The sequence below is a fragment of the Anomalospiza imberbis genome, chromosome 18 (genome assembly GCF_031753505.1).
Source record: "Anomalospiza imberbis isolate Cuckoo-Finch-1a 21T00152 chromosome 18, ASM3175350v1, whole genome shotgun sequence".
Taxonomy (NCBI): domain Eukaryota; kingdom Metazoa; phylum Chordata; class Aves; order Passeriformes; family Viduidae; genus Anomalospiza; species Anomalospiza imberbis.
In genome coordinates this window covers 12,495,652-12,517,931 of record NC_089698.1, presented here as the reverse complement: position 1 = coordinate 12,517,931, position 22,280 = coordinate 12,495,652, and the positions used below count along the sequence as shown (strand labels likewise).

Here is a 22,280-nt window from a genome sequence, read left to right as displayed (position 1 = left end):
AAGAAAGGCCAGCAATGGTGCGGTTACAAACAGCGGGAATTTTATTTAAAAAAACAACCGTCACAACCGTTCACAGCGTTACAGGCGGGGAGGGGGGGCGGGGGCGCGTTAAACAACCGGTTTTATTTTCGGGGATGGGGGGAAGAAAGAATTCATCACGCTACCGTTGAACTTGGTTTTAATGTTTCTCCACAAACGGTGAAAAATACTAAAGTACAGACAAGGAGGACTCATAATGTTGTGGCCAACATTATAAATATGGAATTATAAATTTAAAACATTTTTTTTCTGGTTTAAAAAATAAATCTGGTAGTAAATGCGGCTCTGGGGGGGGCGGCGTTAGTAGGGCCGGTCTCGGCGATCCTGGCGGTGTTCACCCCTGTGGGTCGGGGGGACAGGGGTCAGTCGTGGGGTCCAGGAGCCCTCCCTGGGTTAATCCCCCCACCCAGACACCCTGCCACCCATCCCATCCACTCCCCCATCCCACCCCCCACCATTCACCCCTTTACCCCTCCACCCACTTGTCCCACCCCAGCTGCCCCCACCTTGTCCCCATCAGGGTCTCCCCCTCCCATCGCTCTCTGCCCCGCCCTCCATCCATACTTGTCCATCTTTCCCGGCCCTCCGCGTCGTCCTCTGCCTCCTCCTCCTCCCATCTGCTCCATCAGGGGTCCGGGGGGTCCCCCGGGGCCGCCTCCTCCTCCTCCTCTCCGGCCGCCTCCTCCGTAGCCGCCTCGGTCCATGCCCCGGCCGCCTCGGAATCCCCCTCGGTCTCCGCCGCGGCCGCCTCGGAACATCCCGCCGGGCCCCCCTCGGTCCATGAGGCCCCCGCCGCGCCCGCCTCGCATCCCCCCGGGGCCGCCTCGGCCGCGGTCACCGCCTGTGGAGGAGAGACCCTGGCAGTGACCCCAAGGAGCACATCCCGCTGCCGTGTTCCCCGCCCCACGATCCCAGCACATCCAGCTCTGGCAGGAGCAGCAGGAGAAAGGCTGGGAGCTGCTGGGTGCCCGAGGGGATGCGGGGCTCGTTAAGGTTGAAGCAGTGCTCTGGGGAGTTGAGGTGCTGCTGACAGCCCCCCAAATCCAGGAAGCACAGGAGAAATCCCAGTCTCTGTGTCATGGCTCACGGAGGGATGAAGGACTGGCAGCCCCTGGTGCTGGCCCAGCCATTCCCCAAGGAGCCTGAGGCCAGCCTGGGGTGTCCCGCTGGGAAGTGGGGCTGTGAACCCCCCAAACGTACCTGGAGGAGGGAAGGGGGGTGGGAGGAACCCCTCCGGTTTGGGCGCCTTGCACTGGTTGCACTCTGTTCTCCAGGCAAAGTTCTGGTTTCCACAGCCCCTGGGTACAAATTCCAGTTAGCCCAGAGTGGGACAGCATTCCAGTGGGGTGACATTGGGAAGCACGAGCAGGAGGGCACGTGAGAGGGGACACAAGGGCAGGACCTGGGGCACAGCTCCCGCAGTGGGGTGGGGGTCTGGCTGCCCACAGGAGCTGTGGTTCACCCACAGCCCCCAGGAGTGACCCCCCCACCCGTGCCAGCTGGAAGCTGCTTCCTGGGAAGGCCCAGCAAGTGATTTTGGGAAAGGCCTCTCTGCCCTGGCCAGCTGCTGGGATGCCCCCGTGGCACAGGGGTGTGGGTACTCACGGGTTGGGGCACTGCCAGTCTCCGGCGCGGTGCTGGACGCTCCCTCCGGACGGGTTTCCCCGGGATCCCCGCGGTCCTCTCGAGGAGAAGCCACCCCTGTCTCCACCTCTTCCCCCCATCCGGCCCATGGGGCCGCTGGGCCCGCTGGGGCCCCCTGGGCCGCCGGGTCCCCCTGGACCTATGGGAGGGATCTCTGTTAGTGCTGGGAGCCACGGGAAGGACGGGAAAGCAGCTCTGGGGGGGCTGCACGGTACCTCCACGGAGGGGTGGGGGCATTCCCCGCTGCTCCCGGGGGGGCATCCCGCCCCTCAGGCTGTTCATCGGGCCCTTCTTCCGAGCCAGGGTCACCTTCAGCTTGCTGCCCTGGAAATCCTTCCCTGGGAGGGACACAACGGCAGGAGCACCGGTGAATCACGGCCCTGCTTCACACACCTGCACCCAGGTGCTTCCCACACTTGGAATTTTTGGAGTTCCACCCCAAAACGTCCCCCAGCACTCACCATCAAACCATTCCACGGCTGTTTTGGCAGTGGACGGGTCATCGTAGGACACGGTGGCATCGCCCTTGGGCTTGCCCGTTTCCTTGTCGATGTAGAGGTTTATCATGGGCTGCCCCGTCCTCTTGTTCATCTAAGGGACAGTGGAATGTCACCCCAGTTCTGTGTCCCCACAGCCCGGTGGGGATTTACTCTGTTCTGCTCTCCAGCAGAAGCTCATTCCAGGGACTCCAGGACAGAAGAAAGGGGCCCCAGGCCTACCATGCATGACAGCAACTGCCCAGACACCCCAAAAATGAAGGGACAGGCCCTAAACAGCACTGCCAGGCCTCTCCCAGAGCCTGGACATAAGGGGCCAGAAGGATGTGAGCAATGGGCAGGGAGGAAGAGGAGAAAGAGGAGGAGGTGGGTGATCCTTTTCCCTCTGCCAGTGGGGGGTCACTGGTGGCCCCTCACCTTGACAACACCGCACTGTTTGAAGAAATCTGCCAGATCCTCCAGGGTCACATTATCATTGAGTCCCTGCACATAGACTGCAGTGCTGTCTGAGTCCTCCTCCGAGTCCATAGGGGGGCCTAGGAGACAATTCCCGGGGTCAGTGCAGGCAGAGGAAGGGCAGGGATACCCCAGGGCCGAGTTCCTTCCATCCCCTCATCCCCACCACGGCTGCAGCTTCGCTCTCTGGGAGTGACAGGAAACCCCGGGCCCAAGGGAGGGGACTGTCCTCCCCTTCACCTCCCGAGTGCCACGGCCAGACAGAGCCCACACCCACCCACGTGGGAAGAACCCCCAGGTTATTTCAGGACACATCCCAGAGGAGAGATGAGGAAGACCTTTGTGCCCCCTGGGCTCCCACACAGGGACATCCACCCCCCTTTTCCGATGCTGGAAAGCTGACGCAGAACTTCCAGACACGCCTGTGTGACAGGAAGGGACAAGCCACGGATGAAGCTCTGGGGGTGCTGCAGGCTCCCTGGAAGAGGTCCAGAGCAGCCCCCAACCCCACTAATTCCTGCAGAGAAGGGGGAGCATCTCCCAACCACGTGTGGTGGTTTTCCAGCTGTTTGGGAATGAAGAATTGATGGGAACAGCCAGAAAGGCTGGAAGCGGCGGTGGGGTGACACCGTGGTGGCCGCAGCCCTCGGAACGAGGACACAAATGTCTGATTCACAACCTCGGGAAGGAGTTTGGTGGGAATTACCTAAATCCAGGTCGGGTCCTTCCTCCATGTGTCCTGCCAGGCGGGAGAGAAGCATAGGGAAGGGTGTTAGTGCGGGCCCTGCGGGCTGGAGAACCGACACACACAACACTAGCTACGACCTGCGCCGCACAAGCAGCGGCACTGCACCTTACTGGGCCATCAGGTGGCTCTTTTAGCACTTCTTCCAACCAAAAACCACTATTACACTGGTTTTAAGCATTTTTTTCCAACCAATAACCACTATTACACTGATTTTTTTTGCAGCTTTCAAACCGTTAACCACTATTACACTGATTTTTTTTTAGCAGGTTTCAAACTGTTAACCACTATTAACGCTGATTTTTTAAAAGGTTTTACCGAGCCAATCAGTTTTTAAGTTCATTAATAAAAGTTACTTAATATATCTATATATATTAATAAAAAGAAAAAGATTTATTACATCCAAACCATTTCTTTTCCCCAAAATTACAGGAGTGGTTGCTCAACTCTTCCACTGTGTCCGCATACCCCTGGGCATCGCCGGCAGTACCCATTACAGTCTGGTTGCATATTGTCATTTTTAAACCACTTAAATGAATAAAAAATTACACTTCGTGCTAAAAAAAAAAAACTGACTGCAATTTTTTTTTTTTTTTTTTTTTTTTAACACTATCCATTGTAATGCTCAAAAACTTACCACCAGGCTTATTGAAGCCACCTCGCTCTCCAGCGCTGCTGGGGGGATAAACGAAGAAATGAAGGCCTTTCCCTTTACAAAGCCAGCACCGCTCTGAGCCTCTGCGGCTCACAGGGGAGAAGGGCACTGGCTAAACATCTCCAAACATCTCTCTGTCTCTCTCTCATCTCGGCACTAGGCCTTTCTTCAGGGCAGCTCGCTCAAATTTTCTTTACATATAAAGCAACCTTGGTGTGGTTTGAGGCACCGCTTTGCTGTCGGTGCCCTGGCGTTATTACTCGGGTATCATCAGTGCAATACTTGGCTGAGAAATGGAGGTTGTTTGTAATCAAAGCGGGGTTTTATTGTTGTTGTTATCGAAGAGCAATTTGGGGGTGTTTCAGTGGTCAACTCCCTCCCCTCGGTGTGTCCACCAAGGTGCACCCTCAGCCTGTGGCAGCGCGGGCCCGCGGGTCCCTGACATTTAACAGTGTAAAAGGAGACAAACCACACGCGAGACCTACAACACAGTTCAGCTGACATCGCCCCTAAAACCCTCAGAATAAAGCCATACATTCAGGTCACTACTGAATTTAACAACTCTCTGGAGGGAGAACTTACAGAGTACAGCGGGGGCTCCAAGGCCTGGGGTGCAGCTTTGTGGACACACTCACTTTTCGGCAGGTGCCAATGCAAACAGGGCCGCAGCTTTCACCAAAAGCTTTGGCTGAAACATTCACAGCTAAAACTGCTTTGGAGCGTGGTGGTGAAGTAGGAAAATGCCACCTTGAGAAAGGATTTGGGCTGCTTCTTGCTCTTTTTTTGGGTGAGCCAGCAAGCTGTTTGGAAGGAGCCGAGCGGAGGAGGGAGAGCACCGTGAATTTTTCTAGCAAGTATTGCACCTCTAATACTGGGGAAAAAAAAGTCAATACAGAATTTCGAGCTGTTGCATGCAGCTTTGCCTCCTCTCGTTAAAAGTACACACCATTTACGTAATGTCTTCTCTTTTTAAACATAAGATTTTTACACTTTTTTTTTTTTCTTTAACGTTACACAATTCTAAAGTAGTAGTATACCCTCCTCTGGTTTTATTACCAAACAACAAGTATGCAGTTACCAAAGTTACAGAAGGATTCCGTTTATACAATCAATACATTGGGTTAAAAATATTCTATGTATATTTTTCCTCTCCATATGGACACCGTGTCTAGTCCCACTTTTCATTATGCTGCCGGCTGAGTACTGAGTACGGGTACTTTTTAAGTATTGAGGTGTTTACAAGGCTCTCACTTTGTAACCTGTAGCATATAAATGCGACAAAGCATGTTAAAAAGTTTTCCATTTTCATAAAAATATCAAATCATCGAGGCAATGAAAAAGGGCACGTTAATAACATCGAGCTCCTTACCTGCTGGAGACACTGAAATCCATCACCACAGCATGCTAAGGTGGGCCGAGTTCCCCTACCTGCCCTGGGTGTCCCCTGAAGCCACCTGTTCTATGGACATCACAAACTCTACGTCCATAAGGCTGGGGCAGGGGGGGACCCTTTGTAAGGGTCTGGCCAGGTGGGAAATCGCTCGGGAGGCAAATTTGAGCTGGGATTAAGGTGTGAGATCAGAGACAGGTGACAAATCTTTGGCAATGAGAAGCTTGGAAGGGGCTAGAAATTTGAAGATGTGATGATAGACATTTCAGGTGTCTACATCTACTTTCACCATTAAGAGATCAACACAGCACGGCTGAAATCTTTATGCAGATCCCTGGAACTCTGTTCCACCCGTGCCAATTCCAAGCTGGAAGTGTTCCCACACAAACCAGCCCTTTCCATTCTTTCTTGGATTTCTCTGATAAAGATTTCATGCCACGTCAATGGGCTGCAACAGAGCTATGCAGAATGGGGCCATGCACTGCCAAACTGGGGTCGTCACCGGGCTGTGCCACAGGGGAAGAAGTGGCCTCTGGAGGGCAGCTGCCACCACAGCCCCCCCTGCCAGCACCGGGGTGGGCACGGCGTGTCCTGTGCCACACCTGGGGACACTCTGCATAGCTCTGAGCAACGGGGTGAGGGGATGGAACACACACAAAGCTGTGACTTCTCTCTCGGAGGAGCCTTTGGGATTAGTTCTCCTCCCTCACCTCTATCAGAACGACCTCCACGGATGGGGACACCCCTGAAGGCACAGGTGGCACCAAGCCAGGCTGTGCCATCAGGTGAAACGGCCAAACTGATTCAGAGCACCTGAATGCTCCGAGGGGGAGCAGGCCTGGGAGCCAAAGCACTTCTTCCTCTCTGTCCTCGGGCTCCTTCTCCACGTGGCGCTCTGAGCTCACAGGCTCTGCAGAGGAGGCTGACACAAGGCTCCTGCCCTGCCAAAATCCCCGCTCCTGAGGCCCAGGGAGCTGGTGGGAGGTTTGTATGTGTTCCACCCAGTTACTGTTAAACCCCACAGAGGATTCCACCTCTGGGCGACCATGAAGGGAGCTGAAAGTGCCAGGGCCAGCATTACCCCCAGTTTCCCCCTCCCCGGGTGCCCAACCAGCTGCAGGACAAACCAACCATCCTGCTCCTCTTTCCCTTAGGATAATGTTTCCATGGATGACAAGCAATGCTGCCACACAGACATGTCCTCCATGGAAACACAGCTGGGAACGTCAACCTTTCAGTCCCTTCTTTTGCGTTTCAAATCCTATGGGTAAACCAGAATTAGAGAAAAGGAGAAAAGCTTTGCTCTTACCCCATTCCACCGCGTCCTCCTCCCCGCCCACCTCTGCTCATGCCTCCACGCTCATATCCCCCTCGTCCCCTGCCCCGGCTATCGGGGCCGCTCAGATTCCGGCTCTCTCCGGGGCCGGAGAAGCCTCCGGATTCCTGCCCGTACATGTTCATGCTGCTGGGATGGTCCTGGCGGAACGAGCCTGGGGAAGGGTGCAAATAGGTCAGGGAGAGGCAGCCCCTTCACCTGCCCTCAGCTCCAGCCACATCGCAGTTGTTCAGTTTGGGAAAATCCCTCTGAGGGCGTTGATTCCAGCTGTTTCTCCAGCCAAGGCCACCCCTGACCCACGTCCCCACGTGCCACCTCCACATGACTCTTAAATCCCTCCAGGGACGGGGACTGCACCACTGCCCAGGGCCTGACCAACATGAAGAAATGTTCCCAATATCCAACCTGACCCTCCCCTGGCCCAGCCTGAGGCTGTTCCCTCTCGTCTCGTCCCTGTTCCCTGGGAGAAGAGCCTGACCCCCCTGCCTCCCGCTCTGAGCAGAGCCAGAAGGTCCCCCCTGAGCCTCCTTTTCTCCAGGCTGAGCTGCCTCAACTCCTCCCCACAAACATTTTGTGCCTCTGTGCTCCCACCTTTCCCCTGAGGGGATCATCCCAACCTACCACTGCCTCCAGAGATGCCATTTTTCATGAAGAAAGGCCAAACCCCAGCTCCAACCCCGTCTCCCTTCAACCCGGCTCCGAGTTTAAGATCCAAACCAAGGCCAGGGCTCCTTCCCAGGGCTCCCACTCACTCTGCTGGCCGTAGCTGCTGCTCTGCTGGCTGTACTGGCTGGGGGCCTGGCTGTAGGATCCGGTGGGAGGTGGGTAACTGGTGGGAGGTGGCTGCTGGCCATAGCTGCTTTGCTGGCCATAACTGGTCTGCTGGCCATAGGAGCTCTGCTGCCCGTAGCTGCTCTGCTGGGAGTAAGTGCTCTGATCGTAACTGCTTGGCTGTGTGGAGGAATAGCTGGAAGAGAAAAGCGTTGGGAAAGGTGGGATGATGAGGCAATTCCCTGGCAGCGTGCATGGAGTGGCTCATGCTGGAAGGCAATGCAATTAGAGGCTGTATTTAGTGCAGTAAATCACTTTAAAAGCTGAAGTCATCCTATGGAGGCCAGTCTCGAGGGCTGTGAAAGCAAAAACCACGTGGCCAATCCCAGTTTATTCACACCTCTAGGAAAAGGCACCAGTGCCAGGGCAAAACTCAGTGGTAATGGAGGTAACAGGCCCTGGATAAAAGAAGCTCCTCTCATGCAGCTGGGGCTTTGAGAATTTCAAAGTGTACGTTTTAGAAGTCACATTAAAGACACCTGAAGGGAGAAGGGAGCTCCTGGGCCAAGCTGTATGTAGAAGGAGGCAGCAAAAGTTCACTCTAGGAAAATTCTTAAAATTAAAAAAAAAAAAAAAAAGTAGAAAATGCCTTAAACCCATTTGTCATCAGGCAGAGACACTTCTACACTCAGCCACAGCCTCCCCATCCCCACCACAACAACTACAAGAAGCACAGCTCCTCCTCCCAGGCCACCAAAGGTCCTTTTCCCTGAAATCCCCCTGGAAAGGCCCCTAAGCTGAGCATTGCCAAGCATTACCTGGTCGGAGGGTAGGAGGGTGGAGCCGTGACAGGCTGCATGGGGTAGCTGGCAGGCACCTGGGGGTAGCTGTAGTTGCTCTGCCCATAGCCCAGGCTGGGCTGGCTGTAGCCTGTCGTGCTGGACTGAGGCTGGCTGGTCTCTGCTGGTTTGCTGCCATCCTGGGGTCTGGGGAGAAATATGGAACAACACTGGTGCCCAGCCCCACAGCTGGCAGCAGCAAAGGGCTCAGATCCCACGGGACTGAGGGTTGTGAGCTCTTTTTTGGGGTAGCATTAAAGCTGGCCTTGATTTGTGACAGCCACTCTGGCAGCAGCCAATAAATAGGTAATAAACACAATTTTAGCACTCACTGCCTGGGTATTTGCACACTCCAGGAAAGACCCAGGCAGTGTCCTGAACAGAGAGCATGGAACACCACGGCTCCTGTTCATCCCAAAGCCACGGGGCTCAGACTTGGGCTGTGGGGCTGAGTGGAGGATGTGGAATGTCAGCGAGGCTGCTCCTGCAGAGTCCTGGGAAAGCAGGAGCTGAAGCAGGCAGCAGGGCAGGCAGTGAAATGCCCCATTGTTTGGTACAGAATCCAAATCAGGCAGATATTGCCTCATACACGTTATCCCCCAATGATCCCACGGAAGAGAAAGGATGCTGGGCTTGGACTGGGTGACCTTTAAAGGTCCCCTCCAACCCAAACCACTCACAATAGTGTGTTTAGAATTAACTCTCAAGGCCTGAAATTTGAGAACCCTTTGCATGTGATTCACACATCCCCTTCTGTTTGTCCCAAAGTTTAAAAGCCGTGTGGATGTGGCACTTGTGGAGAGGGTTAGTGGTGGCCTCCATGATCTCAGAGGGCTTTTCTAACTCCAAGGATTCTATGAGTCTTTAATTTCTATTTGTTTCTCAGAGTGGAGCAAAAAGAGTGAGGCTGCTTTTGCTGTAGAAGCTGGGAAAAATTATACACAATGTCAGGATTTATCCAGCAAATTTACATCCCTTTCAAGTGTAACCTGTCAGAGCTGTGCCAAGCTGTGCCTTCCCTTCCCACAGTGCTTGCTACAGACACCAGGTAAGGGAATAAATCAGCTTTTACTCACTTCCAAACAAGTTTCCATTATGTGTTCTAAATTTTTCATATCCTCTTAGCAAACAATTCAACTCAATAGATGACAGGCAGTGCCCAGAGGAGTGAGATTTAGAGAGGAAATGTTTTGCAGCCTGTGCATCCACCCAGCATCCTGCCTGACCCCGTGACTCAGGAGCAGACAGGACTCAGCCCTGTGCTGTAGCCCAGGAGGCCAGAGCCTGATGTGGCTGCACGGTGGCTCCCTGATCCCGCAGGAACGGGAACGGGAACGGGAGCAGCGCTGACTCACCGGGCTGGAGCACAGCCCTCCCACGCTGCTCCCGCTGTCCCACCGGCCGGGAGGAGGGGCTGCCACAGCCCTGCGACCGGGGGGCTGGGGGACAAAGGGAGGAGGAGGAGGGGGAGCAGCAAGAAGAGAGGGAGAAGGAGGAAGAGAAGGGGAATGAGGAGGAGGAGAAGGAAGGAGTAACTAGAGATGAAGAAGGAGAAGGAGGAACAAGAGGAGAAGGAGATGGAGGACGAAGAGAAGAAGGAGGAGGAAGAGGAGTAATGGGAGATGGAGAAGGAACAGAAGGAGGAGGAGCAAGAGTATGAGGAACAAGAGGAGAAGAAGGAGGAAGAAGAGGAGGAGGAAGAGAAGAATGAGGAGATGACGAGGGGGTGGAGGAGAAGGATAAGGAGAAAAAGGGGGGAAGAAGAGAAGGAAAAGGAGGACAAACAAGAGGAGGAGAAGAAGGAAGAAGAAGAAGAAGAGGAGGAGGAAGAAAAAAGGAGAAGGAAAAGAAGGATGAGGAGGAGGAGAAGGATGAGGAGAAGGAGGAGGAAGAAGAAAAGAAAGAAAAGGAGGAGAAAGAAGAGATGGAGGAGGAGAAGGAAGAGGAGACAGGAGAAGAAAGGGGAGGAGGATGATGAGGATGGTGACAAGGAGGAGGAGGATGAGGAGGATGATGAGGATGGTGACGAGAAGGAGGAAGATGAGGAGGATGATGAGGATGGTGACGAGAAGGAGGAAGATGAGGATGGTGACAAGGAGGAGGATGATGAGGAGGAGGAGGATGATGAGGATGGTGACGATGAGGAGGAGGAGGAAGATGAGGAAGGGGTGGAGAAGAAGGATGATGAGAAGAAGGAGGAAGAAGAGAAGGAAAAGGAGGAGGAATAAAAGGCAGAGAAGAAGTAGGAAGAGACAGGAGAAGGAGGAAAAGAAGGAGAAGGAGGAGGATGATGAGGATGGTGACGAGAAGGAGGAGGATGGTGATGGTGAGGAGAAGGATGAGGAGGATGAGGAGGATGAGGATGATGAGGATAATGAGGATGGTGATGATGATGAGGAGGAGAAGGAGGAAGATGAGGAAGGGGTGGAGAAGAAGAAGGAAGAAGAGAAGGAAAAGGAGGAGGAAGAAAAAGACGGAGGAGAAGGAGGAAGAGACAGAGGAGAAGAAGAAGGAAAAGAGGGAGAAGGAGGAGGAAGAGGAGGATGGAGCAGGGGGCAGTACCTGGCGGGGGCGGCCGGGGCCGGCTGCTGCCCGTAGGCCGGGTAGGCGGGCTGGGTGCCGTAGGCGGCCGGGGCGGCGTACGAGCTCTGGCTGCTGGTGACCGTGGCCGTGTTGGTGTCGTAGGCGGCGCTGCCGTAGCCCTGCACGGGCTGGCTGTAGGCAGGGGGGGCGGTCGGGGCGCTGTAACCTGCAACACAGCACAGCTCAGCCCCACAGCTCTGCCAGGAACCGCGGAATTCCAGCGGAATTCCAGCATGGGCTGGGCGGGAGGGGAGCTTAAGGCTCATCCCTCTCCACGCCCCTGCCATGGGACACCTTCCACCATCCCAGGCTGCTCCAACACTGCTGCCTTGGACACTTCCAGGGATCCAGGGGCAGCCACAGCTTCTCTGTGTCACCTCCCTCACCTCAGCTTCCCAGTATCCCATCTAACCCTGCTCTCTGTCCACACGAAGCCATTCCTGTCCCTCCAGACCCTTGTCCCAAGTCCCTCTCCAGCATTCCCAATGATCTCAGACTCTGGCCCTTGTGGTGCTCCTGGGACTGAACAAAGACACGGTTTTACCACTGCAAAACCACCTCAGACAACTCAAAAATCATCAATTACCCCACCCTGCCCCTTTGCCTTCTTCACAGAATCCATCTACCTTGGGAAGCCTCAGCCTTCACCTCCTCAGCATCCCAAAACCCCACTCCCAGGAGCTTTCTGGAAACCACCCCTGGACCAGAACCCAGGATTGTTTACAGGCAGAGCAAGCTGAGACATGGAGCATCTCCCCAACAAAGGCAGAGTAACAACCCCCCCGAGCTCCAAAGTAAAAGAAATCCAACTGATTTGGCAAGTACAGTCCCATCCTTTTAGCTTTTCTGAAAAATAAAGGCACAAAACCTGGCCTGGGAAGTCTTTCAGAGGCATTTCTGAAGGCCTATTTTAAATCAGTAAAGCTGGAAACAAAAGAAAAGCACTTTCCATTTGCTTTCACATGAGATAAAGGTCAAAAGAGACATATCAGGCAGCTCCTGATGTTTTATGTACCTTCCCTTTTCTCAGAATTTCAGTTCAGTTTAGGGAAAAAGCTGTGAGCTCACAGAGTTCCTTTTCAACAGTTTTACAATATCCAAGATCCCCAAACAGCTCCTGTATAATTTAGTGGCATTTGCCTTGTCACAAAGGTGAACTGGCACTAACACACCAGGTCTGTGCTCCTAACCACCTTTCTAGCACATTTTCAAATTAAGAATATGAGACTTAGATGAAAAAAACAGCAATAAAAATGCTGTTAAACATTAAAAAAAAAAAAAAAAAGCAAAAAGAGCAGCCAAATGCTCTCATGGCTGGGATCAGTGGAGGCAACAGCTTCTCCATCACTTCTGATTTTTAATAAACACAGGAGGCTTGTGACACATTTCCTTTAGGCAAATTGGGCTGCAGCATTTTATTCCAACTGCCTCATTTGCAAAGCAAACAGCACTTCCAGCAGCAGAACACGCTGTGCCCTCACAGAGCACCATGGCACTGCCACAGCTCCACTGCTGCCACCGCACCAGGGCAGCAGGAAAGAGGGACAGGAGGAGGGCAGGAAGTCTGCACAGCAAATTCATTACAAACACCCCCAAAGTTCAGCTTTCTGGTGACCCTCAGGCTCCTGGTGAAGACACAAGGCCAGCCTGGACCCTCTGCCCACTCCTCCCTCTTCCTACCCCGGCCCCCAACCCCATCCCAGGCTGGGAATGTAAACTGGATTCCCACTGGAAATAACTTGTAAGAATCACTAGAAAAATCAGTTTTAATGGTTATTATTCCTGTCTGCTGTTCTCTGAAAAGTGTTGCTGAGAAGGGTGAAGGGGATGATGCCCAATGGGAGGACTTTTAAAGCCTTGGACAAATTTGAGCAGCCCAAACACTTAAATGTGAGGTTAGACAGCAATTCCACAGGGAGCACCAATCCCAGGAGTTAAATCAACCTTTATTTTAACTGGCCAAAGCCTGACCACACACTAAAAAAGGCTAAGTACAGCCTGCAGCCCGTGTGCTGCAGCCACAGCCCTGCCCTGGGCTGTTCCCCTTGGATTTGGAGCCCCAGGGTGCTCCTCCCACAGCTGGCCCCCCTTTTCCCAGTGCTCTTACTGGGAGCAAAAAGCTTTGCTGGCTCTGCACAAGCAGCAGGATAAAAGGGAGGGGGAAAAAAATGTTGAATTTTAAAGCTTCAGCTCTAGATGGAGCATTTCCCTCGTGGAAGAGCGTGCTCAGCAGGAAGGGTTTGTCCCAAAGGAAAGGCAGTGATTTCCCATCCCACTGGTCTAAATCACAAATCAAGCCCAGTTTAGACACTCTGGGAACCCTCAAGAGCTGCTGTTCTGAGGGTGGCATTTCTATGAAATCACTTCTCTCTCCTCCCCTCCCAGCTAGGAAGATAAAAATTGACCCAGCAGAAAAGCTGGTGAAAGAAAAAGGTAACAGAAGGAATAATAACCTGCTTAAAGTGCCTAAATTCCCCTCAAAGAAACCCCTTACTGAAGGCTAGGAATTCTTCAGGTGGTGGAGGAGCTTGCAGGATTTGGCCCACAGAGAATATCAACTGGAAATGTCTGGATTCAGAGAGATTTCTTCTTTCCAGAAAGATTTATTCAGGAAGAGAGCTGCCTCCTGCTTGGCATCTGTCTATCCCACCAGTGAGGGGCTGGAGAAGGGATGCAGAGCCGACTCTCTCTCCAGCCTGTTTTGGGATATTTTGGGGTTGTTATGGCAGCTGTGTGTTCATTAATTCCAAATCCTTTAGCCATTTCAATATCCATGCCCCAAATTTCCCAGGTAAAGGGAAGCAGGGGCTGGCTGGCTTTAGAGAGCAATTCCCACTTCCAAGAGATCCACACCTGGACACCAAAATGCTTTTTATTTATTTACTCCTGTAATTCCTGCTAACACCCTGCATTGATTAATGAGCCGCAGGTCTGAGGGTGCCAAGTGATCCCTAACCTGAGGGAACTGCTCCCAAATCCCCTTTTCTCTGGAACAAAGTGACTGGGTGGCTCCAAGACACCTTTTCCTCCAGCCCCAGGGAGGGAAGGAGGGTGGTAACTCTTTCCTGGGGTGTCCTGGAGGCAGGGCAAGGAAAAGTCCATCCCTGCCATTCCCACCCATCCTGAGAGGCTGCATCCACACACATCTTGGATTTCCTCAATCTCAACAGCACTTCACCTAAACCCCAGGCTGTTCAGGCAAAAAAAAAAAAAAACCAAAAAAAAAAACACCTTTAAGGAACTGCAGCACAAAAAGGTGATTCACAGGAAAACAGGACTGGGATTCAACTGTAAGAACTGCACGTGTCTCAGGGCATGACAGTGTCTGCCCAGGGGTTTATTGAGCATGAAAGGCAGGGAGGGGAGAGAGAGAGAGAGGCTGCAGTCTCCTTTCCACAGCTCTGGCTCCTCAAGGAGAGGCAGGTGGAGGAAGGATAAATCCAACCTGGCTCCGTGCCTGGAGCTGCCATAGCCCAGCTCCGTGGGCTGATAGGATCTTTTGCTTGACCACTTTCTAAGTTGGTGGTTTTGTCATGGATGAAAAGAAAATTAAGCTTTTTTTTTTCCTACAAAAAAAAGTGCAGCTGTGAAGAAAAAAAAAAAGCCTGATATTATTATTATTATTCTAGCAAATCTCCTCTTAAGGGAGTAGGAAAAACATGAACAGAGCAGTTTCCTGTGACCCCTGTGGGACTGGAGTCCACAGCAGTCACAGGGATGTAAATATTTCTAAGAAAGGAATTTTGGAAGTTCACAAATCATTTTTTGCTGCCAACTTTTCTCTAGGTAGTCTTAAATGAAAGGAAAAAGCCCTGTAGATAACCCCCAGTGACACTGGCTAATGGATATGGATCTCACGAGCAGGAATTTTCCTGATCCATGTAAAGATGGTAAATATTTTCATTTTGGTTAATATTTTCTCTCCAGCTCGTCCCCGTGAAGAATTTCTCAATGGCCTCTACAGCCAGATATTCCAGTGTCTGTCTGTCCTGGAATTCCCTTGCTTTGGGAAGTGTTTAATTCCAACTACAAAATGTTTATAATGTCTCTCCCAGGAATGTGCAGGACACGGCACCCAAGGAATCACTGGGAGGAAACTCTGCTTTCTAAAACTCCTGAATATTCAGCCCAAACATACATTAAATAAACATGAATATACATGAATTAAACATTGTCTCAATAGTTTTAAACATTAGACACTCGTCTGGAGGAAATTCCAGCTCCAAGAACATGTTGTGAGAGTTTATGGAGCATTAATGAGCAAGTATCTGCTCTGGAAATCCAAAACCACCACGGGGCATGCAAAGGTGGAGGGCAGGATGCTGTTTATCCTTTAGGAAATGGGGATGGAGTCACCTAAAAGGTCTCAGTGGTCAGGATTTTATCCATGAAGATGGCACTTGGGAGAGTTTGGAGATGGCAAAGAGCACTGCAGCCTTGCCAAGCCCTGCTGTCACTGCCTGTGTGAGCTCTGACACTCGAGGGTTTTGGCACTAAAACCAAGTGACACCTCAAGGGTTCCCACCAAAGGGGACCTCGAGTTCTGACAGGATGAGACAGAATTTTCCATGCAAGAGTGAGCAGGACAGTCCAACCTGGACTGGCTCCTTCCACTGTGGGAAGCAGCAGATGAGAAGGATCAGAACAGGCACATGTCACTGCCAGTGACAGGACTGGCAGGGAAGGGAAGAGCTGAGAAGCAGCCAGGGACACTGTTCCCTTTGCTCTGAGCACAGCATGTCCTGCTGGGTCCCACAACACCCAAACCCTGCCCTGAAAACTCAATAGTGCATTTATTCCTGTTTATGCATGGCTGCCACAGCCCTGGCAGTGTCCAAGGCCAGGCTGGACGGAGCTTGGAACACCCTGGGACAGTGGAAGGTGTCCCTGCCCATGGCAGGGGGTGGTACAGGATGAGCTTTAATGTCTCTCCCAGCCAAAACCATTCCATGAAGGATCTGGAGCTGCTGGAGCCAGTCCAGAGGAGACCACGGAGGGCTCTGGAGCCAGGCTGGGAGAGCTGGGGGTGCTCCCCTGGAGAGGAGAAGGCTCCAGGGACACCTTGCAGGGCCTAAAGGGGCTCCAGGAGAGCTGGAGAGGGACTGGGGACAAGGGATGGAGGGACAGGACACAGGGAATGGCTTCCCAGTGCCAGAGGGCAGGGATGGATGGGATATTGGGAAGGAATTGTTCCCTGGGAGGGCGGTCACACAGGTTACCCACAGCTGCGGCCGCCGCACCCCGGGAAGTGTCCGAGTTTGCCCAGGGCTGCAGCAACCCGTGGAAGCGGTCCCTGCCCTTGGCCTAGGTGACATTAAGGCCTTTGCCAGGCCAAGCAGAGCTGCAGGCTGAGCCCAGCCCAGCCCAGCAGGGCTCTCACCTGTGGGGGGCTGCCCGTAGGAGGTGGCGTAGGCCGTCTGCCCGTACGTGGCCGTGGTCTGCGGCTGTGTGTAGCTGACGTCGGTGGGCTGCCCGTAGGTCCCGTAGCTCTGCTGCCCGTAGGTCTGCTCCAAAAGGACACAGATTCAATCCATGAGCACAAGTGACCCCCCAGGAATTGCAGTTGCTGAGCACTCTCAAAGCCAAGGCTGCTGTGAAAGTTTAGGTGCCGCGGGAAATTCCGGGTCAGCTCGGCAAGGAGGTTATGGAGTGGTTTTTCCCTGCCAAGACTGAAGGAACAGGCTCTTGACAGAGGCACCACACACCTCTGCTCTGTGGAAAGCAAACGGGAAAGCTCCCAGCTGCTCACAGCTACCACCAGCACTCACAGGCACCATGCCAGGGTTAACCTGGAATAAGGGAATGGGAGTGCTCCGAGGGCGGAACTGCACGAAGGAAAAGTCACCTCAGTGTAAAACTGCTTTGGTGTTGGCTAAAAGAAACCTGTGGAAGGTTTCCATTAAATTATTTGGAGTATTTTTCATGCCCATCAGCCATTAATTTGAAAACTGGGAGATGGTGCAGGCATGGAAGGATGGGATCCATGGGAACACCCAAAGTATCCCAGTGGTGCTGCTCCCATTCCGGTGCCTATGTGTTCAGTGAGGGATCAGCTTTCACCTCACCCATTCCCTGATTTTGTTTCCAAATCCAGCTTGAAAATTCCTAAGGAAAGGAGAGGAGCAGCTGTGCCCAGCAGTGCCACCAGCTGCCCAAGCCATGCCCTACCAGCCCATGCTCCAGGCACCAGCAAGCTTGCAACAGCTCCTGGCTTAGGATAGAACTCTGGATCCAGCTCGAGGAGTGACATGGAGACAGCTTAAACCTCCAGATTCTGCAAGAATTCAGATTTCTCTGGACTTCTTGGGATATTCAGCCTTCCTGAACTCAGGGCAAACGTCAGAACCAGGAGCAGGAAAGCCTTGAGCACGTGAACATATCCCTGTCCCTGGAAGTTCCCTCCACCAAGAGGCAGGGAACGCTGCAAACTTCCCATGGGCACGTGCCTACAGCTGAGATTAGCTGGTTAGGGGTTTAATTAGCTGGTTAGGTGTTTAAATAGCTGGTTAGGGTTTTAATTAGCTGGTTTTAGTTGCTGAGGCTTCCTGTTCCTACCCTTATCCTGCTCCCACCTTTCACCTCACCTACAACTGGGAGCAGCTCTTCCAGTTGTGGTCTCCAAAGACTTTTAATTTAAATAAGTCACCATCACCTTCCTTTCAGCCCACACTGAGCCTGTCTTCCTCCTCTTGGGAAGGAAAATTAAGCCTACAGCACTTTTTGAGGACAAGAATTTACCTTTGGAAACATACTTGGAGTTTGCAGACAAATGTGGTTGTAGTAACTTGGATTCTAAAGGTTAAAAATAAGCATTAAGTTAATCTCTTAAAGACCATCATTATTTTGCAGTCCAGCCAACTGAGAGTATGAACAGTTATAGCCATAAAAACTCCAGGAAAAAGCAGATTCCCTCCTCTGTCCAATTCTGCCATTTCCCAAAAGGCATTTCCCCCCTTTTTTCCCAGTGTTTTCCTCTCCTACACCTCTCATTACAACACCCACCAACGTGGTGGTGTCAAACATACACCAAGAATTTGGCTTTTCTGGCATCAGGATTGAATAAATTAACAAAAAAAGAAGGATTGTTGAGGTTATTTCCACTTTTTAAAAGCACTTTGGGCTGGGGGAGAAGCTGCAAAACAACTTTTAACCACGGATTTTGATGCTGCCACTGGGAGTTCCCAGTTTTCCTGGAAAACAGGTGATTGAGCAGGAATTCCACCGCCTCCCCATGTTTTACCTGGGTGGTCTGTGCATATCCTTGGGCTGGCTGAGGTGCATAGGCGCTGTAGCTGTGGAATGAATGTAAAGACATTTATAATCTTGCCCCAAATCTGCATCACCAGACAAATTTTCATGCAGCCCAACGGTTTCTTGCTGAAAGTCTATGGGAACACAAAGCTCCAGGAAAACCCTCAGGATTTCCAAACATACCTGAGTTAAGCCCAAACCATAATTATGATTTACTTTTATGACATCTTTTTAAAACAGGGAGGATAAGCTACTTACCCCTGCTGGGCTGCAGCTTGGCTATAGGTACTGTAATCTAAAAGAAAAGGAGAAGAAAAAGAATAAAAAAGTTGATAAAGGCTTAATAAAATTAGAGTCCAAGAGCACAGCAGCTGGAATTTCCTCCTGCAGCTCGCTATAAACCACTGGAATTCCAGTTTCCCAAGGGTGGAAGGTAAATGCACATTTTCAGTCCTCCTTTTTGAAGGGAACAAAACCTTCCTTCCCCTCATTGTTCCTGCTGCTTGCAACAGCCACTTTGATCTCAAATGACCCCGGTTCAATTTAACTGCCACCTTGGATGGATCCCAGGGGGCTGGCAGGGGAGGATTTGGGTTGGAACAAAGGAAAAGCAGGGATTTGAGTCTTACAAACCCACCACCCTGCTCTGAAAGGGCTGGGCTGGAAGGTTTCACCACCTTCACTCCTTCCCTTTCAAGGACACAAATGGATGGCTGGAAAGCCACTTGTCCCCTGGAAGGGCTGGAGCTGGGAAGATGGGAGTGATTCCCTACCCAGACCCTCAATCCATATCAGCAACTGACTGGGAGGAGAACCAAAATCCTGAAAATCCCAGCAGCAAAGCCTGTCCTGAACTGATTTGCTGGCAGGGATGGAAAATGAATCCACATGACAATTAGGAGGCTAAATTTGAGAGGACTGCAGCTCCCAGTTCCCTCACAGGCAGCAACAGCTCCAGCTCCCATCCCAAGGTCTGGAGCAGGGATGAATTCATCACTCCCAGCAGACCTGGCCAGAGATCCCAGCTCTGCCAGGAGCACAGAAGGCCTGAGATCAGGAATGAGCCCAGAACCTCCTGGTGGAGGCCACAGCCAGGAGCTGGATCAGTGGAGCTGTTCCCAGCCATCCCTGTGTGGGAAGAGTTCCCACCGCTCCCATCACCATCACACCTTGGCCAGAAATCCAAGCTTATCCCAGAATCATGGAATATCCCGAGGTGGGAGAGACCCACACGGATCAAGCTCGACTCCTGCATTGGAGAACTTGAGGAAGCAAATTCTGCCTGCCTTTAATGCCATTATCCCACTACTCCCAAGGCCACAGAGCCCCAGGAATCACTTGGAAAACACAGCTTCCATCCAGCACAACCTCCTGTTCCTCAGCCTGTGCATCCATCCCTACTAAACCCTTCCTGCCCAGCCTCCAGGTGTGCTCCCAGCTTCGGAGCAGAGCCCCTGGGTCCCTGCTGGAGGCAGGAACAGCCCTGCTGTGATCCCAGCAGGAATCCCTGGCAGTTATTCATTCCTCTGACCTTGCCCAGAACACCTCACATGGAGAAAGAAGACACTTGGAGTTCTCCAAAGGTTTCCCTGCTCCCAGGACACAAGGCACAAGTTGTTAAACTCCTCTGGCAGCATTCCCACTTCCCTCTCAGGTTGGCACATGGATTATTGGAACATTTTCCTTGTTCAGGGTTCTGGGTTTGTTTTTTTTTTTCCCCCACTCACTTTACACGTGGTTCTGCTGAATCCCGAGTGTTAATTAATGCCTGGTCCCCCTCATCCAGCTTCCCTTTCTTACCACTCCACTCTTTTCCCTGCTCACCCTCCAGCCACCAAAACCTCATTTAATTCTCCATTTTCAGCCCCATTTTGGCCTTGAGCTCCAAGCAGGGGTATCAATTAACCCCTCTCCTCACAGCCCTCCCCCAGTCCCACCTAAACCCAACATTTTCCCCCTCTGCAGGATTTAATTCCAGGTGTGGAATTTGCAGTTTGCCTGTGGTGATGTCTCTCTTTTAATTTGCTGGGATTTGGAGGAACACAGAACATTAATAAAAAATAATATTATGGTTCATTTAGTTAAACCCATCTCCTGGCTTTTATTTCCAGGGGGAAATTAATCTTCATCCTTTTATTTCACAAGGCTCAGGAGCACACCAGAGGCTGAAAATAGCAGCTCCCAGGAGGAACAATTCCATGAATTAAGGGAAAACACAGCTGTGGTTTTAACCCCCGTCCTGACAATTCCGTTGGCAGATGTTCCTTTACTGACTTTTCTTTTTCAAGCTCCCCAAGGTGCTGTTGGTGATATTCCCTCACACTCCACGGCCTGGGAGATTTTCCTTGCTGGAAAAAAGGAAAATCCTCCTTCTTTTAAAGAGAGTCAAATCTTGGGCTGCTGGGCTTTAAAGTACTTTAAAGGCGTACTGAGCTGGGGAGTCTCAGCTTCCAACTATTTGTATCCAGCTGGAAAAACGTTTCATTGAGAAAAATTTGGAGCCATGGAGATGGTGGAACATCTTACCTCCCTATGGGGAAAAGCTGGGAGAGGAGAAGGCTCCAGGGAGAGCTCAGAGCCCCTTCCAAGGCCTCAAGGGGCTCCAGGAGAGCTGGGGAGGGACCGGGGACAAGGGATGGAGGGACAGGACACAGGGAATGGCTTCCCAGCGCCAGAGGGCAGGGGTGGATGGGATACTGGGAATTAGGAATTCCTGGCTGGGAGGCGCTGGAACGGAGATCCCAGAGGATGCTCCATGCCTGGCAGGGTCCAAGGCCAGGCTGGCCGGGGCTTGGAGCACGCTGGGACAGAGGAAGGTGTCGCTGCCCATGGGATGAGCGTTCAGGCCCCTTCCCACCCACAGCATTCCCCGATCCCACATTCGCACCCAGAGCCGCCCGGCCGAGCCCGGCAGGGCCGAAGGCGCGGAGGGAGCCCTGGCTCGGCGCTCGGCTCCTGGGAGCGCGGAGCTCCGGCAATCCCGAGGGGCCGCAGCACCGAGGGGCCGCAACTGACCCACGGGACACTGAGGGGAAACACCCGCGGCCCCGGCGGGCGGCGGCGGGGGGACACGAGCGAGACGGGCCCTGCACGGCCCGACCGCGGCGGCCCCCGAGCGCGGCGTTGCGGGCCGGCGGCACCGTCCCGGCGCCCCTCCGGCCACTCCGCGGCGGGGGCGGCGGCGCTGCCGGGGGTCCCGTCCCGCCTCGCCCCCCGCCCCGGGCCCGGCCCGCCCCGGCCCCGCTCACCCGTCGACGCCATTTTCTCGCCTTCCTCCTCCGCGCTGCCCGCCCGGCCCCGCCCCGCGCCGCGCATGCGCCGCCCGGCCCCGCCGCGCGCACCACCCCGCGCCCGGGGGGCACCGCCGCGAGAACGAGCCCCGGGAGCTCGGCCCGCCCCGCTCCGCCGCCCGCCCGCCGCTGCTGCCGGCCGCGGAGAACCGGGACGGCCCCGCGGGCAGCGGCCGCCGCTCCGGAGCGCGGTTCTGCCGCCTCTCTGGGCGCCTCGCCCCCCCGCCGGGCGGAGGGATGGTACGGCCCGCGGCCGTTAGGGACCGTCGCGCAAGAGGCGCTCGGGCCGCGAGGCGGAGCGGGGAGCGCGGCGGGAGCGTGACGTCATGGTCGGCGTAGTGATGTCATTGCGGCGTAATTGGCGGCGCGGGGCCGCCGTGACGTCACACACCGCACCCGGCAGCCCGCGGTGAGCCCTGGGTGTCACGCGGTCGCCTGACGGTGCCTCCCGGCACGTGAGGTCACTCGGTGTCACCTGCCAGCGCGTGACGCCATGGGCTGTATGTGACGTCACCAGGTGCCACAGGTCACGTGCCAAGAGGTGGCGTGGCGGGTGCTGGTTGGGGTCCCCATGCTGTGTTTGACATTCTACGCTGCCCACGTGGTGAGCGTGGCAGAGGGACGCCACGGTGTGACGTCACCGTGTGACGTCATCACGTCCCATGTGGACACGGGAGGGGGTGCAGGTACGGCGTGACCTGCGTGGACTTGAGGGGTGACCCAGGGTGTGGTGGCACAGCTGGGTGTCCCATGGGTGGTGGGACACGGATGGGTGTCCCAGGGG

At 53.5% G+C, this 22,280-nt stretch overlaps 1 protein-coding gene across 5 annotated transcripts; it reads right to left on the bottom strand.

Moving 5' to 3' along the window:
• Positions 1–18: 18 nt before the first annotated feature.
• EWSR1 (EWS RNA binding protein 1) lies at positions 19–21,571 on the bottom strand. Of its 5 annotated transcripts, none has more exons than XM_068209163.1 (18): positions 21,455–21,570; positions 18,465–18,501; positions 18,196–18,247; positions 17,694–17,747; positions 16,336–16,459; positions 10,935–11,121; positions 8,352–8,519; positions 7,515–7,729; positions 6,736–6,916; positions 4,019–4,056; positions 3,343–3,375; positions 2,598–2,716; positions 2,145–2,274; positions 1,899–2,021; positions 1,645–1,822; positions 1,240–1,337; positions 604–880; positions 19–379 (listed from the first exon to the last, which is right to left on the bottom strand). In XM_068209163.1, exons 1-18 carry the CDS (start codon positions 21,519–21,521, stop codon positions 340–342), a joined length of 2,121 nt encoding a protein of 706 aa, XP_068065264.1. In that variant the 5' UTR covers positions 21,522–21,570; the 3' UTR covers positions 19–339. The 5 variants fall into 5 exon arrangements, with proteins under 5 accessions (XP_068065264.1, XP_068065265.1, XP_068065266.1 ...); XM_068209164.1 differs by having other exon boundaries at positions 4,019–4,053; XM_068209165.1 differs by lacking the exon at positions 17,694–17,747 and having other exon boundaries at positions 21,455–21,569.
• Between the last annotated feature and the right edge of the window lie 709 nt (positions 21,572–22,280).

Excerpts from the sequence above, each read along its gene's own strand:
- EWSR1 (XM_068209163.1), bottom strand. The coding sequence starts at position 21,521 with ATGCGCGGCGCGGGGCGGGGCCGGGCGGGCAGCGCGGAGGAGGAAGGC. Across the intron at positions 2,022-2,144 it reads AGCCGTGGAATGGTTTGATG|GGAAGGATTTCCAGGGCAGC; the intron begins GTGAGTGCTGGG and ends TGTCCCTCCCAG. Across the intron at positions 1,823-1,898 it reads GCCCCCACCCCTCCGTGGAG|GTCCAGGGGGACCCGGCGGC; the intron begins GTACCGTGCAGC and ends TCCCTCCCATAG.